Source organism: Notechis scutatus, chromosome 6 (assembly GCF_049901735.1).
Source record: "Notechis scutatus isolate UNSWTSFEM ecotype Mainland chromosome 6, rNotScu1.2, whole genome shotgun sequence".
In the NCBI taxonomy this organism is placed as follows: Eukaryota; Metazoa; Chordata; class Lepidosauria; order Squamata; family Elapidae; genus Notechis; species Notechis scutatus.
Genome location: NC_142014.1, coordinates 24,083,439 through 24,100,966, shown reverse-complemented (window position 1 = coordinate 24,100,966; position 17,528 = coordinate 24,083,439). Strand labels below are relative to the sequence as shown.

Here is a 17,528-nt window from a genome sequence, read left to right as displayed (position 1 = left end):
TCTGGGAGTTGAAGGCCACCCATCTTAAAGCTTCCACCACATCAGAAAGTATGGATAGCTCAGGGCAGGCATGTTGGGTTGTGAAAGTCTTTTTAGCTTGGTTTTGGGATTGCAAACATTTCATTGCCATACTAGATAATTTCATCAGCACCACAGATGTGGGGAAGTTTGGTCTTTTGGTTGGTAAGGGCTGAGTGGATAAATGTCTCCCTTTATAAATTTATAAATGTCTCCAAATGTTTCAGTCTCCATCAATTGCTTGAAATAAGCATATTGCTTAAAAGACTAGAAAACTATACTTTTAAATGAATTACAGCTTTTTGATTATTACTTTTTTTTATTTGTAGATTTCTGCTGGTGCTGGTTTGTTTAATTTTCAGTGTTCTGTCTACTATAGAACATTATGCAGAATTTGCCACCGGAATGCTTTTTTGGATGGTAAGTGATCTACTTTGACATATTAGATAAATTGCATATAGTGCAGATGAGTTGGGACCTCTCTGTGAAAAAATGAACAAGTGAAAAAGGCCAGATTTTGTTATTATATTCTGTCCGGATGGCTGGTGTGGCTCTAGGAATTGTTGGGAGACAGGTATGCCCCCCCCAGTGTGCCAAAAACAGGTGTGAAATTTAGTGTCTTGGGGCTGGCAAGGAGGGAAGGGGTTGCCTCTGTATCACTTTTTAATATAAATTGATTTCTGGACGGTTGATGTAAATGCATATTTTAAAAGAGTGTTAAAAATAAAGATGATTGTTCTTGATTTTAGGAAATTGTCTTGGTGGTCTTTTTTGGTGCTGAATATGTGGTGAGGCTCTGGTCTGCAGGTTGCAGAAGCAAATATGTTGGTATCAAAGGAAGAATACGTTTTGCCAGGAAACCGATATCGATAATAGGTAAGCCCTACTTTAAAATAACATTCCAGTTGGGACTTCCAGTTTGAAGGTCTTCTAGAATTCCTTAGGCAGCATATTGGCTGGGAATTCTGAGTGCTGGAAGTCCACAAATGTCAGCAAGGGAATTCTGGGAACTGAAGTCCACAAATGCTGGCTGGGAAATTCTGGAAGCTGAAGTCATTTTAAAAGTTGTTGAGGAGTGGGAACGACAGATCTAGTGTATCAAGAACTGCAAACACCTTCAGAAATGAGGGATATTATTGCTAGTCATAGCCATTCTTGCTTCACCTCTATCTATGATTATGAATTTTCCAGAAGGAATAAGAAAACTTTCTTCTTCTCTCCATCAATTCTCCCACCTTTTTGCAATATGGAGATTACCATGCTGCCCATTGTTTAATGCTATTGCTTTCTTACCAAGATTTACAGATGTTTTTAAAGTCAGATGCATTTGAAAGCCATGTTCTGTCAATTAACAATGCAATAAATTATAAAATACTGCATAAGAGTCTCTAAGCTGAGTCTCTAAGTTGGGATGGCTAATTTTAAACCCATGTAAGAAAATAGCTTTACATTAACAATGGCAGCCACATATAAAGAAAATCTCTACAAAATGTTTTATCGCTGGCACCTAGCACCAGCAAGATTGGCCAAAATTTACCCAAATTTGAACCCGGTATGTTGGAAATGTAAAAAGAAACCAGGCACCTTCTTTTATATGCGGTGGTCATGTTCTAAAGCAAAGAAATTTTGGAATAAAATAAGGATTTGGCTGCAAGAAATAACTGGTTTAAAAATAGAACTTAAGCCTGAAATGTTCTTATTAGGGATAATAAGAAAGATATTGAATATGTAATAATACATATATTGATAATAGCTAGAATAATGTATGCCCCAAACTGGAAATTAGGGAATAGTCCCACAGATAACACGATTATAAAAAAAATATGGATTGGGAAGAATTGAATAAATTTACAATGGAATTGCAGGACAAGGAAGAAAAGGAATACTATACAGTCTGGGGAAAATGGTATGTTTGATTAAATAACAGGAAAAAAGATAATGTAAAATGTAAATGTAAATGTAAATGTAAATGTAAATGTATGTATGTATGTAAATGAATATGGAAAAGTCAGTGCCACAACTTAGAGCAAAAACGATACATATGATTTGTTTTTAAAAGTGTAAAAATTTAATAAAATTTATTTTTTTTAAAGAAGAAGAAAATAGCTTTACATAGTGTCAAGGCCTGTTTTGTGGAAGGTTTCTTTTCGTAAACAGTGTTAAGCAGATATTGAAATACTTCATATGCTTTGTCAACAGATCTCATAGTTGTGATAGCTTCAATTATTGTTCTCAGTGTGGGATCGAATGGACAAGTTTTTGCTACTTCTGCAATAAGGTAGGTTGAAACAGTTTGGATAAATTATTTAAAAAATACCCTGTTTCTCAACTTTGCATCCTGCCTATATGCATACTGTATGTTCTTAGTGCCACTGCCATAATTGTTGTGATTTTTTTTGATGCATGTAAAACTATTTATTTATTGATTTGATTTGATTTGTCAATCGCTTACAAGATAACAGGTATAAGTATAAACATAGTGTTGAATACATGAGATGGATATGTATAAGAAAAATAAAAAGAAACAATATGATAGGGACGGTAGGCACAATTGGTGCGCTTATGGTGCCCCTACAACAAAGGACAGATTTGAGATAAGCTATTCCTGCCCCTCTGAGGCATGGTTAGATAGAAAGAAGCAATTAAGAAGCCCTACTTAAACTTTACAGACAAGATAATACGATCCACTTTCCAAGGTTCCATAACCTTGCATATATTTTCCAGTCAGCAGAAGTAGCCTGCAGTACCACACTCTAACCATTGTGCCACCGTGGCTCAGCGATATAGATGTACATCATGTAGATGTAGATGTATGTATGGTGCAAGTATATATTTATGTATGTATATTGCATGTGTATATGTGTGTTATCTATGTGTTTGGGTAGAAATACTCTTTCTTTTGAAGAGCTGGCATGAGAATTTCATTTTTAATGTGGGCCAGTGTGCTCACAGTAAAAAAAAAAATGACAATAAAAGTTATCTTATCTTAAGTGCCAGCCTCCCCATCACTCTAAATTCCAGATCTTGACGCATAAAGAACACGAGTCTCAATTTTCACTCTACATTTTCTCTTCTAATGTTTCTTTTAAGGGGAATCCGGTTTCTACAGATCCTTCGCATGCTTCATGTAGATCGACAGGGCGGTACTTGGAGACTCCTGGGGTCTGTGGTATTCATACATCGTCAGGTACCGTGTCAAACATGAAGTGCACTTCTGCTGTTGCAAACACTATCGATTTTCAACTTGCCAAAGAACTAAGGGGAGAGGGAAGGGGGAGATGGAATGTGGGCTCTAGATTTCAAGCAGAAGAGCTGTGAGAGCCAAGGACACATCGGCAGGTGTCTGCCAAGCCTAGAGACTTTTCTCATAACAAAATACTGGCACTCAATTGGATAATGTGACCTACAGTAATAGGGGAAGGGGGGATTCCATATTGTAACTACAGTATATGGGCTAGCACAGGAAATAATCAGAGCTGGTTTTGCCTTCTTCAGTGCTGAAATGATGTATTCAATAAAGTTTGTATTCAACCTTTGGAAAATCTCGAAGGTGTTTACTTTGGTTGGGTTCATCAGTTAGAACGTTGATATACCTTATGTGAGCAGAATATTATATATATTTGACAATCTCCTCTGACACTTCCAAACCTTTTATCAGCACATCAAATACTGGCAAAAACAGGAGGGAAGAAGAAGTGGTTATGGGGATGTACTATTCTTGGGACAGAAGCTCATTTTATATGCTGTGGCTTCTAAAAGGCATACTATTGTTTATGATTTGCCTTAGCAATAGGAGTCTAATTAGACAGTTGTTGAATAAATTTTTACAAGTAGTTCTCGACTTACAACCAAGTTACAACCTATATGCAAAAGAGGACTTATGGGAAGGTCCAAAGTTCCAAGATGCATCATCACAGTCAAATGATTGTACTTTTGGTCAATGCAGCTGCATTTATAGCTGTTTGCAAAATCCCATAGTCATGGAACCATGTTTCACCATATTTTTGCCAAAACCTGGCACTTATTTCTGGGTTTTGGCAAAACCATGCCTTAGCGAACAATGGGTTCGCACTTAGGACCACCACATTCACACAATGACCACTGTAAAAATGTTAGAAAGTCAGATTGGTCATGTGACCAACTCATTTTACAACCGTGACAACTTATGATTGTAATAAGGCAGGCTCCATTATGGTTGTAATTTGAGGACTTCCTGTATTGTGATTCACCAGGAGAGATCCGTTACATGAAAATTATGCAATTGGGTGTTTTTTTTTTTAATAACAGAAGGTCAAGAAACAAGAATATTAAATATGAAAGATACCATTATTAAAAGGTATTATACACACGGAAGGTTGTGTTTGTTTATATTTCATGCTTCTTAACCAGAGTGGGGCCCTGGACGGTGTACAATTTAATCAATAAAATTAAGAGCCAGGGTGGCGCAGTGGTTAGAATGCGGTATTGCAGGCTAATTCTGCTGATTGCCAGCAGTTCAATTCTGATCTGCTGGCATCGGCCTTCCATCCTTCCGAGGTCAGTAAAATGAGGACTCAAATTGTTGGGGGCAAGATGCTTACTCTGTAAAACCGCTTAGAGAGGGCCGTAAAGCCCTGTGAAGTGGTATATAAGTCTTAGGGCTATTTCTATTGTGTCCAAGCTTGAAAGCTCTAAGTAATTCATGGTTGTTTTCCTTAGGAACTCATAACTACCCTGTACATTGGATTCTTGGGCCTAATCTTCTCATCGTATTTTGTCTACCTTGCTGAGAAAGATGCTGTGGATGAAGAGGGACAAACTGGATTCTCCAGCTATGCTGATGCGCTCTGGTGGGGAGTGGTAAGTTCTTGTTCTCTGGATATCATAGGAAGATGCTATTTGCATCAGAGCCTCAAAGGAGATGTGGCAGCTGTGTGGCCCCTGGAAACTTGATTAAAGAGGGAGATTTTACAGAGAAGAGAGCTGGTTTAATTTAGCGGGTAAGTAATCAGGCTACAAACTGGATTTCAAAGTCCCATCCAGCCCTATGATTCTCTGATCCCTTAGCTTAGATGAGGCTTTTCCTGTACAAGGCACAGGGGTGAGATTCAGCCGGTTTGGTCTGGTTTGGGCAAACCGGAGGTAAAATTTACATCCGGTTTGCCAAACCGGTAGTTGAACCAACTATCTGGCCCCGCCCACCCCATCCCGCCCCTCCCCAGAGTCTACACATGACCCATTTTGGATCCAGGTAAGTGCAGGGTCTGTGCAGAGGCTCTGGGAAGTGAAAAACGAGCCTTCTGGAAATCCAGAAACGGGCCTGTTTCCGGCTTCTGGAAGGCCTCTGGACCCAGGGGAGGCCATTTTCGCCTCCCAGAGGCCTGAGGGAAGCCTCCGGACTCTGGGGAAGGTGAAAAATGGCTCTCCTGGAAGTTCTGGTAGGCCACGCCCACCGTGGCCACGCCCACCCAGCAACCGGGCAGCGAACCAGTTGCTGGGATTTTTGAATCCCACCCCTGACAAGGCAGTGGGTATATTTCCACTTTGGACCTGAATAGCTGCACATCCCTAATATGCTGTCCTGAGAAATTGTCCTCCTTAAATGACAATCTTCAAAAGGGAGAAGTCATTTTAAAATTGAAAAATAAATGCCAGGGGAGTCCACATTAAATTCTCTGTCGTGACATGAGTGGGTGAAAATAAAAACATTTCCAAAACTCATTCTGTGCTATACTTAGATTTGAAAACTTTGCATTAAGAATTAAGATGCCATTACATAAGGATGACTCAGTCTAATGAGATTCACAGGGAAAATAGAATTATCACAGCTGTTGTTAATTATAACTAAAAATAATTTCCATCTTCAGAAACTATGTGAGTTTCTTAAGAGCCCTTATAAAAAAAGGATGAGAAGAATAGACAAATCTTCAACTCGTTCTTTATCATCACCATTCATGGGTCTGGCAAATATAAATTACAATTGATTTATGGCCAGTTTCTATTGTTATTCTGATTATTAGCCCTGCCTATTTCTTGAAATAAATTCTCACCTGGTTATTCGTAAACAAATATAAGAGAAGAAAAATGACTGAAGCAAGATAAAGCAATCAAATGCTAACATACACAATAATTCCATATATAAAGCTAGTCTTCCTTCTCTAGTTTGAATAATCCTGGTTATGTTTTCCACCTATAAACTGCAAAAAAAAACCAAATTAGAACAATTAAAGCAACTGTTCAAATGTTGGTGCATACTTAGAATAAACATCAGAGTTCCATCAATTTTAACCAGAATTTTTCCTGCTAATTTTTAAATTCTTCCCTCTTATTTGTCTTTTTCCTCAATTACTCCCCAAAGAGGAAATAAAAAGGAGATCATCTGAAGGGAATACAGGCAGTCCTCAATTTACGACCACAATTGAGCCCAAAATTTCTGTTGCTAGGCGAGACATTTGTTGAGTGAGTTTTGCCCCACTTTACGACCTTTTCAGCTACAGTTGTTAAGTGAATCACTGCAGTTGTTCAGTTAGTAACACAGTTGTTATGTGAATCTGGCTTCCCCATTGACTGTGCTTGTCAGAAGGTCACAAAAGGGGATCCCATGACCCCGGGACACTGCCACCGTCATAAACATGAGTCAGTAGCTAAGCATCTAAATTTTGATCACGTGACCATGGAGAGGCTGCAACGGTCATAAGTGTGAAAATAATTCCTGTCATGCCTGAGGTAGAGTCGGACTCTGAGGGAGAGGAGGAACAGCCAACAGGGAGTGGAGGTGTGGCTCCGAAGGTTGTGGAGGAGGCTGGGGAAGAGCAGAGGCCATCTGGGCAGTCAGAGGAGGATCCTGGCCCATCCCCTATCCATCCTAGGACACGCAGGGAGGAACAGAGAAGGAAACAATGTGGCTTACGAGAGAGGAAGCGGCCATGATCCCCCTCATTGGTTGCAGCTGGGGAGAATAGTATATAAGAGAGACGGTTAGTTGCCAGAAGCAAAGCATGTTTTATTTTGGGCTGAAGTGATCTTGGTTGGTGTCCTTCCAACAGACTGTGCCTTGTTATCTCCTTGAAGTTGGTAATTACTGTATTTATCCTGGTCCATTGTGGAAATTCCTTCATTGTAGTTTGTTTTAGTTTTTTATTTCACCTCTATCTGCTCATTAAGTTCAGACTGTATTGCTTTCTTTTGAAGACTATTTTTGAGTACGTTTTTTCTTCCACTGAGAATTATTGAACAGTGGGGCCAAGTTGGAGGCATTAAAGGACATTTATTTACGTTTGGGATTTTGTTACATTTGTGTTACACTCCGGGTCATCACAATTCCCCTTTTTTCAGTGCCGTTGTAACTTTGAACGGTCACTAAATGAACTGTTGTAAGCCGAGGACCACCTGTGTCTGGCGTTTTTCCCCCCCAAACAAGATATTTATCTTCATAGATAGCAACTATTAACATTTATAGAGCAACTCAGCCACCCAATGATGTGTATTTATTTGGTGTCTCCTTCTGTACTTAAAGGACCTATGTGGGTCGAAGTTCTGCGGGTTGTCGCCGCCCCCCCCCGATCACATGACCACACTTCAGATGCTCAGCAAGAGCATTGGTGCATTGGTGGCCATTTGCAATGGCCCGAGGTCACATGACCACGTTTTCTGGCCATTTTGCTGAAAACCCAGCACTTCCGGTTTTCAGCAAAACCGTGCCTGTCGTGAACCATTGGCTTGCTTAACGACTGTCACAGTAACAGTTTGTCAAATTGGATCTGTCATGTGTGACTGATGTTAACTCATAAAATATTTCTATGGTCTTTTTAGAGGTGCCATCAGAAAGGGCGGTGGGAGCAGTGAGCAGCTTGCATTCCACAAATGTTTCCAAAGATAGTTTCTAGGTGACCGAAGTTTCTGCCGTGCAAAATTCTAACTGGACAGCATGATTGATGACTCTTGGCTATGGATGTGTCCCATTGGAGGATATGAATTATGATACACCCAGGGGCTGGGGTGGAAATCTGGGTCAAGGGGGACAATGAATGATGTGTCTCAGAGTCGGCTACACCCAGGCAGTGCTGGCATGTTTACTTCTAATAAATCTTCTTTAAGTTTTGGAAATTCGGCTAGAGACTTAGGATTGAAATGGGGGTAATCGCTGGAGCCCTGAGAACTGATCCATTTTATAATCTTCACAAGTTACAGTCGTAACTCATGGCGATTACCGGTTTGTGCACCTCTGTATGTAAGCATAGATTGTCGTCAGCCATTCAGCCATGTCCAACCCTTGGCCGCTCTATGGATTACCATTTTCCATGCCCCTCTGTCTCACATGCCTCCTTCAGATCTTCCGTGGTCACCAAAATGTCCAGACAATGGGTACTAGAGTGGCCCCTTCTCCTTTTTCTGCTGATTTCTCCCCAGCATGATTGACTTTTCTAACGATTAACTCTCATACCGAAGTATGACAGCCTCTGTTTATGACAATCTTTGGCTTCAACTGATATTTTTGGTGAGGCTGTTCTTTGTTTGTAATTTTTATGGCTCATGGGATGTGTAATAGTCTCCCCCAGCACCATAGTTCAAAGGCCTCCACCCTTCCCCTAACTGCCTTTTTCAGTGTCCAACTTTGGCAGCCATCAGTAGCCATTGGAGACCAATAACCTAATATAGCAATAGTACTTGGACTTATATGCCGCTTCACAGTGCTTTTACAGCCCTCTCTAAGCGTCAGTTTACAGAGTCAGCCTCTTGCCCCCAACAATCTGGGTCCTCGTTTTACCCACCTCGGAAGGTTGGAAGGCTGAGTCAATCTTGAGCCAGTCAGGGTTGAATTCCTGGCAGTGGGCAGAGTTTGCCTGGAATACTGCATTCTAACCACTGTGAAGGAAGGAAGGAAGGAAGGAAGGAAGGAAGGAAGGAAGGAAGGAAGGAAGGAAGGAAGGAAGGAAGGAAGGAAGGAAGGAAGGAAAGAAGGAAGGGGAATAGCAATGGCACTAACACTTAGATTATATCCTGCTTCACACTGCTTTTACAGCCCTCTCTAAGCGGTTTACAGAGTCAGCGTATTGCCCTCAACAATCTGGGTCCTCATTTTACCCACCTTGGAAGGCTGGAAGGTGGAGTCAACCTTGAGCCTGATGAGATTCGAACTGCCAAATTGCAGTCAGCTGGCAGTCAGCAGAAGTAGCCTGCAGTACTGCACTCCAACCATTGCGCCACCATGGCTAATGCATATATATTCCAGGCAAATTACACCCTTTCTTCTCTCTTTGCATAGGTGACAGTGACAACAATTGGCTACGGGGATAAAGTGCCACAGACATGGATTGGCAAGACAATCGCCTCCTGTTTCTCGGTGTTTGCAATCTCATTCTTTGCTCTGCCTGCAGTGAGTATATGAGTATTAAGTATGAGCCAGCCGTGTGCTGCAGCTGCTAAGAAAGCCAATGAAATCCTAGGTTGTATCAACAGAGGGATAATTTCATTGATCACGTGAAGTGATAGCGCTGCTTCATACTTCACTGGTGAGACCACACTTGGAATATTGCATCCAATTTTGGTCACCACAATACAAAAAAGATGCTGAGAACCTAGAAAGTGTCTAGAGATTAGCAACATAGATGATAAAGGGTCTGGAGATTAAACCCTACAATGAACTAGGTATATCTAGTCTGATGAATTAAGGGAGTTAGGGGTACATGATAACAGTTTTCCAGTTTTAAGGGGCTGTCACAGAGAAGAGGGGCTCAACCTATTCTCCAAAGCATCTGAGAGCAAGAAAAGAAGTAAGGGATGGGAGGTTATCAAAGAGAGATCCAACCTGGAATTAAGAAGAAATTTCTCGACAGTGAGAATAATTAATCAGTGGAACGGTTTGTCCCAGGAAGTTTTGGGTGTTCCATTACTGGGGGGGTTTCAAAAAAGAGATTGGACAGCCATTTGCTCCTGGTTGAGCAATGGGTTGGACTAGAAGACCTCCAAGGTCCCTTCCAACCCTATCGTTCTATTTTCTATGAGTGGAAATAGGATGCAAAAAGACAACACTTTCTGATTTTGAAGATTGTTCGTCTGCCTAAAGTATCACCTTATGCAAGATGATTCAGACCAGGGATCTTCAAACTTGACAGCTTTAAGACTTGTGCACTTCAACTCCCAGAATTCCTCCTCCGGTCAAGTTAGCTCAGGAATTCTGGGAGTTGAAGTCCACAAGTCTTAAACTTGCCAAGTTTGAAGACCCTTGATTTTTGGACCAAAGCTCTGTCCCTTTTTATTCACTTCAAATAAAGACTTGTTCATTTCTTTATTTATACTATTAGCTAGTTGAATAACTACAAAGCATCTGAAGGCAATGTGCAAAAATGTTTTTAAAACACTTGAGTAAACTAAGCAAAATGTTAAGTATGGGGAATAACGGAGACCAGACATCTGACCAGTGACTTCAACTCTTTAATAATGTGATAGAACATAACAGAGCAATGCTATGGGCAGCAGTAACCCTTTTATAGGGTTAGCTGCTGCCTTATTAACCAATGAAAATGTGCAACAGGTTCAAACTACTGACCAATAAGGACAGTCCCAAGAGTGGCCAATCAGGGACTGGTTCTGGCCCAATCCCAAGTTGTTGTATAAGGACCAATCAAGTGTGCAGGTTTTCAACCCCTAATTTGCATTTAGGTTATTCACTTTTATTGATTCACAACACCCCTCCCCTTGGGTTCCGTTTGAGGGAGCTGTGATAAAATCCTCAAGATAGGCAGGCTGTTTGGTCTGCCTGGATGATTTCCGAGGCTCCACGGGTTTTGTCTAATGTCCGGTTCCAGTTTGGATGACCTTTGTTAAATTCTATTCCGCTGCACGGCGATTCCGTGCTGCATTCACTGTGGTTGTCTCTGCTACTGCGTGTTTCTTCGGGTTTTGCAGTTCGGTTTCCCCGTATTAAAGTTCCCTGAAGACATCAACTCCCTCCCACTTCACGTTCGGTGCTTCGCTGGGCTGTAGGGCTCCCGTTGACCTGCTATTAGTTGTATCAAAGTCAATTCCCTCGATACTCCCTCCCCTTGAGTTGGTGAACCGGGAAGTCATGGCCGCTGGGTGGTAATCTCGATCGGAGCTGGTCTATGTGGCGTTTCCACACCCTCCCATCGTCTGTTAGCAGGCGGTAAGATCTAGGCCCGGTGAGGTGGGTAATGGTTGCGGGTATCCATAACGGTCGCCGGAAAAGTTTTTGGCAAAGATTAAATCGCCTACCTTAAATTCCCGGCATTTGCTGCTGGAGCCGAAAGGTTTTTCCGGTGCGAAGCGGGGTGGAGCCAGTCAAGGTGCGATCGTATTTTCCGGCCCATAAGAAGTTCAGCGGGTGTTTTGTTGGTCACGCTGTGGGGCGTGATGTGCTGCAATAAGAGGATTCTATTGATTTTCTCGTCGATGTTGCCAAATTCCATTTTGTGCAGGGTCTTTTCACAAATTGTACCATGCGTTCTGCACGTCCATTCGCCGCAGGGTGCGCGGGCGAGGTCAGCGCATGGCGGATGCCCGATCAGCCAGATATTGTTCAAAGGGCAATGCAGTGAACTGTGGGCCGTTGTCCGAGACCAACACGTCCGGATAGCCGTGTGTGGCAAATAGTCTGTTTAATTTATTAATAACTGAGTCAGTTGTAGTTGTGTGCATTCGATGAATCTCGAGCCAGTTAGAATAGGCGTCGACCGTAATCAGGAAAGTGTGACCTTTGGTAGGCCCGCAAAGTCAATATGAATACGGGACCACGGTCCCCTCGGCGTTTCCCATTTGGTTGGGCTTGCTTTAGGCGGGCGTTGCTGACGTCCTGGCAACGTTGGCATGTAGCGACCCAGGCCTCGATTCTTTTGTCGATTCCCGCCACCAAGCATAGCTGCGTGTGAGTGATTTCATCCGCACAATGCCGGATGTCCCTCATGCAATACCGCCAACACAGTCTGTTGCAATTTGCCAGGGATTACGACTCAATCGCCCCACAAGATACAGCCTTTTTGGGAAAACAGTTCGGTTTGGCGGGCTTTGAAGGCGCCCATTCGGTGCAATTTGGTCTGTCGGCCACCCCGTTCAACCCAGCGTAGTATGTGTTGCAGAACTGGGTCATGTTTCGTTTCAAAAGCAATGTCTCTAGCCGTCAAGGGTGGTGCCTGTAGAGCTTCAATCTGTAGTGTTGAGAGGGTTGGGGCTGGATCCACAACAGTGTCTGGGAGCGGTGTTCTGCTCAGTGCATCGGCGTGGAGAATCGATTTCCCGGGCGGTGTTGCAAGGTGTAGTTGTAGGCCGCCAGGAATTCAGACCAACGGGTCATTCTGGGGGATAATATATACGGGGTTGGTTTATTACCGCAATGATCCCCAGTAGCGGTTTATGATCAGTGATTATTGTAAACGCATACGGCCATAAACATATTCGTGAAATCTTTTAACTGCAGCAACAATAGCTAAAGCTTCTTTATCCAGCTGACTATAATTTCGTTCAGCTTTAGCTAAGGTTCGCAAAAAACGCGATGGGGGCCTCCGCTCCGTTTGGTAACACGTGGGCCAGAATTGCCCCAACCCAAAAAGGTGATGCATCACACGTGATAGTGGCGGCAGAGTCTCATTGTACTGCATAAGTACTGAATCAGAAGTTAGCAATTTCTTTACTTGTTGGAAAGCATGTTGTTCCCGTTGTCCCCAAACCCACGTTGCTTTTTGTCTAATAGTCTATGCAATGGTTCAGCTACTGTTGCTTTGTGGGGTAAAAACACATTATAGAAATTGATAAGTCCAAGGAACGCCTGTAGGTCTGCCTTGTTCCTCGGAGTGGGTGCCTTTTTAATTGCTCGTAATTTGTCTTCGGTGGGATGAATTCCTTGGCTGTCCAGGAGGTATCCCAAAATTCTACTTTTTCGGTACATAAGTGGCATTTATCTTTTTTTACTCTGAGGCCTGCATTTTGGAATCTTCGTAAAACCTCTCTGAGTCGTTTTTCTAGGATGTCTTTGTTGGGTGCGGCGATGAGTACATCGTCGAAATATGGGACAACGCCTTTTATCCCTTGTAACAACCTTTCCATTAAACTCTGGAAGATTCCAGGGCGATGCTTACTCCGAATTGGAGCCAGTTGCATTTAAATGCGCCCCTATGTGTTACGATCGTTTGCGCCTCGGCTGTGGTTGGGTCTACAGGCAATTGTTGATATGCCTGGGCTAGATCTAGTTTGGCGAAAACTTTCCGCCGCCCAGGAATGGAGTAAATGTTGCACTACCGGTACTGGATAAGCACTTTGCTGCAGTGCGTGGTTTAATGTGGCCCGGTAGTCTCCACAAATTCTTAGGGACCCATCAGGCTTGATAGGCGTCACTATCAGGGTTTCCCAACGGGCGTGGTGGTGGGTTCCAGTTCGCCCTGCACTATCAGCTTATCGAGTTGTTCGTCGATTTTAGGTTTTAAAGCGACGGCACCCGGCCGGACTTAAGGCGGATGGGTGCTATTTCAGGGTTCAAGTTAAGCGAGATTGGGGTCCCCTTATACTTGCCTAGTCCGTTCGCGAACGTCTTGGAATTCTTGCCGAGTGCTTCTTCCCAATCGGCGCTTCGGCCTTGTGGACTCCGGCTACAGTGATTCGGCGGCCTGAACCATTGAAGGCCTAGAAGACTAGGCCTATCTCGATCCACGACAGTCAGTGGTAGTGCGACGGTGCGGTCCTTGAATGAGACCTGGAATCTGCGGGACCCGGCGACGGGGATTCAGTTGCCCTGATAGTCTTTGAGTATAACCCTTTGAGGGTTAAGGTCTTGGCGGCGAATCGTTGGAATAAGCTGTTGGAGCGTTTTCCACGACACCATCGAGAGGAAGATCCCGAGTCTACCTCCATCACGCAAGGTTTGTTTTTCGATGGCGACTTTTACTCGGATTTTCCGGCATCAAGGGATGTAGCGTGGCCTATGGTGATTGTTTGGTGGGTCTCTTCCCGCCTGGTGGAAGTGGTGGACGGCTTGTTTCTGTAGGAGTGGTTCAATTTTTCTCGGTGTGTGCCGAAGAATCCTAAAGACTGGAATTCGGCCTGTCGGGGTTTGGAGTTCTGTTTGCTTCTGCAAACCTTTGCGATGTGACCGCGTCTCCCGCAATGGCGGCAAAGTGCGTCGAGGAATTTGCAGCCGGATCGTGGGTGATTTGCTCCACAGCCGGCACACAGTCGAAATGAGTGTTGTGTGGACTGATCTCTCTCCGTTCGAAGTCGGTTGACCTCTTCCTCATCGCTGTCGGACGGGGACTCTAGGTCTTCGTGGTGAGTTGATACCGGGTGTCTCTCTGAGCGGGCGAGGTATCAGTGGCGAGTTTACGTGTGGTGCGTTGGTGCGGTGCATTTGGGCTGCCGACTTCTTTGTCGCCTCCGCTGCCGAGGCTTGTTTAAGGGCATCGGTGAGGCTGATGTCCCCCTTAGCCATAATTTTGCTCTGGATAGTGCCGTCTTCTAGGCCCAGAACCAGGCGGTCCCGGAGGGCTTCTTCTAAGTCTGCGAACCCACAGAGGCCTCCTAGGTTCCGGAGGTCCGCGATGTAGTTGGCAAGGCTTTCGCCCTTCCGTTGGTCCCTCTGGTAATATTCGTGTCTTCTTACTAGGGTTGGCACGGTGGGCGCGTAGTGAGCCCGTAGTAACGGCTCGAGGGCGTCCCAGTCCATTTCTTTTACCTCTGCTGGCTTGGCAAGCGACTTTGCCATTTAAACACGGTTGGTCCACAATGAGTTAGAAAGATAGCTCTTTTTTGCCGGTTGTCGCATCTTTCAAATTGTTGGTTTCCAGAAACATCTGGAACCGATCCATGTAGGCCTCCCAGTCTTCGGTTTCTGGGTTGAATGGAGCAGGTGGTACGGCACCGCTGGCTATGTTGCCGTTGATGGTGCGAGTTGACCACGTGCTCTGTTAGTTGCTCTGTAGGTTAGTCAGCTCTTCGGTCTCCGGATCCCACCCTGCGTCGCCAGTGTTAAGTATGGGGAATAACGGAGACCAGACATCTGACCAGTGACTTCAACTCTTTAATAATGTGATAGAACATAACAGAGCAATGCTATGGGCAGCAGTAACCCTTTTATAGGGTTAGCTGCTGCCTTATTAACCAATGAAAATGTGCAACAGGTTCAAACTACTGACCAATAAGGACAGTCCCAAGAGTGGCAAATCAGGGACTGGTTCTGGCCCAATCCCAAGTTGTTGTATAAGGACCAATCAAGTGTGCAGGTTTTCAACCCTAATTTGCATTTAGGTTATTCACTTTTATTGATTCACAACACAAAAAGTAACCGATAATGATAAAGGAACAAAAGAAGACTATGCATAATTAAAGGCTTTTTTAAAAAAAAATAGTTTCCTTTGGTTTTCAGGGAATTCTGGGATCAGGATTCGCCCTTAAAGTCCAACAGAAACAGCGCCAGAAACATTTCAACCGGCAGATTCCTGCAGCAGCATCTCTAATTCAGGTAAATATTGAATCGTAAAATTGGGGGGGGGGGGAATGAAGGAAATGACAGAGAAATATCAGTGAAGCTGAGCAGAAGTGGTCATTTCCATCTGTGGCCATTGTGGGAGGGAGGGGAGAGAAGAAGGTTCCAGAGAAGTTTCACAATAAGAGTACTCCACTCCTCTGCTTGCAGTAGAATACCTTAGGCTATCAGGCTTGAAATTTTGCACCTGTACAACCTAGAATCACACCATCTATGGTCTGACCTAAGCTTAGTACACAAAATTGTGTGCTACAACGTCCTACCTGTCAATGACTACTTCAGCTTCAACCGCAATAACACACAGGCAACCAATAGATACAAACTCAAAGTAAACCTCTCCAAACTCGATTGCAGAAAGTACGACTTCAGCAACAGAGTGGTCGATGCCTGGAACTCACTACCTGACTCCTTTGTCACATCCTCAAACCCCCAAAACTTTAACCTTAAACTGTCTACCGTGGACCTCACTCCATTCCTAAGAGGTCTGTAAGGGGGTGAGCATAAGCGCACCAGCGTGCCTACCGTCCCTGTCCTACTGTTCTCATTTATCCATTTGTTCGTGCTCATTTATTATGTATATACTTATACCTGTTTATATATTATGTTTATATGTTATGTTCATACTTATGCTTGTTTTCTCATAAATGCTTGACAAACAAAACAAACAAACAAACTGTGGCACTCTCACGTTGGAAAATTAAAATAAAGGAATAAAGATAAAAAAATAAATCACCATGTTTGCTGTGAAATAGCATAAGCCTATTTTTACACCTCGTAGACTTTGTGGAGAAGTTACGCAGCAGAGAAACCTCAGGGCTGCTTGGCCACCTGGAAGATTTACTCAGCTCAGAACCCGAAGAAAACAGCAGCACCGCCCAGCCTAAATTTCCGAAAACAGGTTAGAAGGAGCTTTATTCCCCTAGTTATTTACATATATAAAGCATTTTTCCTCAGGCCAAAAACCACAATGTTTTCTCCTCACAACTCTATAGAGGACAAAAAGTCTGTAGTGGTTCTCCATCATCCAGGTCATAGTTGTCCCAAAAGTGCTTTTTTCCAGGAGGCAACTGGACTTACTTGTTGTTGTTGTTTTGAAGACATTTCACTTCTCATTTAAGAAGCTTCTTCAGCTCTGACAGAATAGTGGAGAATGGAAGGATTTATATCCTTGCAGACAGCTGGTCATTTGCATCCTTTTAGAGGGTCGTTGAGGCCACTTGGAGGTTTATCTCTGTCCTCAGGGTTCCTGCAAACGGTTCCTGTAGTCTGCAGTTTTTTAAAAAAATTACAACAGATTTGGGTATTGGCTTTTGAGTCTTTAATGTGACTTTTTCAAAACTCTGTAAGCATGATTTTCTCCTGTATATAGAGGATCATAAAATTTGAGTTGTTCTGCTTTGTTTCAGAGTAAAAGATATAAGAGGAAAGGAAAACCTGAGCATGATAATGGTTCAACATCTATCAATCCAGGAGACACAGCATTATCCATTCCTCAGATTACGTATGACTTCACTGATGATCAAGAAGACAAGAAAGAATTGAGTTTCTACCTTGATGAACCTGGAGGTAAACTATTGACTATCTCTTTTTGGCTTGGTACTTTTTCGGTTAGTTTCCTAGATTCAGAAGAGACACGGCTGCTTTAATGAACTGGAGACTTAATACTTCCAGAACTAACCTGACATCCAAGGGTGTTGTGTTAAACAAAAGGGGGAGACTTTCAATGACAACATCAGGTCATCATTTTAATTATTTGGACCATATCTTATGGACAACCTTGGGCATGGCATACTCTTGCATGCCTCAAAGTGTTTTCCTAACTGAATCACAAGCATGTCACAGTTCATGTGAGCTTTAAGTCTACCAAAAGGAATTTTGTTTTCTCTGTGTACATTGTTCTTTTAAAACCTGAGCAAGTCAGCATACTTAGGATCTTTAGTAGCCCACACCATAAAAAAAGGATATTGAAATATTCCTGTAGTTTCATTAACAAGTGTGGGGGAATGACAAATTTGAGCTTTGTGGAATATAATTTGTTTTATAG

General features: G+C 43.1%; 1 protein-coding gene across 1 annotated transcript in view; it reads left to right on the top strand.

Moving 5' to 3' along the window:
* The first annotated feature begins 360 nt into the window (after positions 1–360).
* Positions 361–17,528, top strand: part of LOC113419700 (potassium voltage-gated channel subfamily KQT member 1-like) — a 236,362-nt gene continuing 219,194 nt past the window's right edge. Inside the window, exons 1-9 of the mRNA XM_087969539.1 lie at positions 361–438; positions 768–894; positions 2,218–2,296; positions 3,109–3,205; positions 4,717–4,857; positions 9,263–9,373; positions 15,365–15,460; positions 16,263–16,382; positions 16,891–17,050. Coding sequence (XP_087825665.1) covers positions 424–438; positions 768–894; positions 2,218–2,296; positions 3,109–3,205; positions 4,717–4,857; positions 9,263–9,373; positions 15,365–15,460; positions 16,263–16,382; positions 16,891–17,050 — 946 coding nt within the window. The 5' untranslated portion in view covers positions 361–423. The remainder of the gene's footprint in view (positions 439–767; positions 895–2,217; positions 2,297–3,108; positions 3,206–4,716; positions 4,858–9,262; positions 9,374–15,364; positions 15,461–16,262; positions 16,383–16,890; positions 17,051–17,528) is intronic.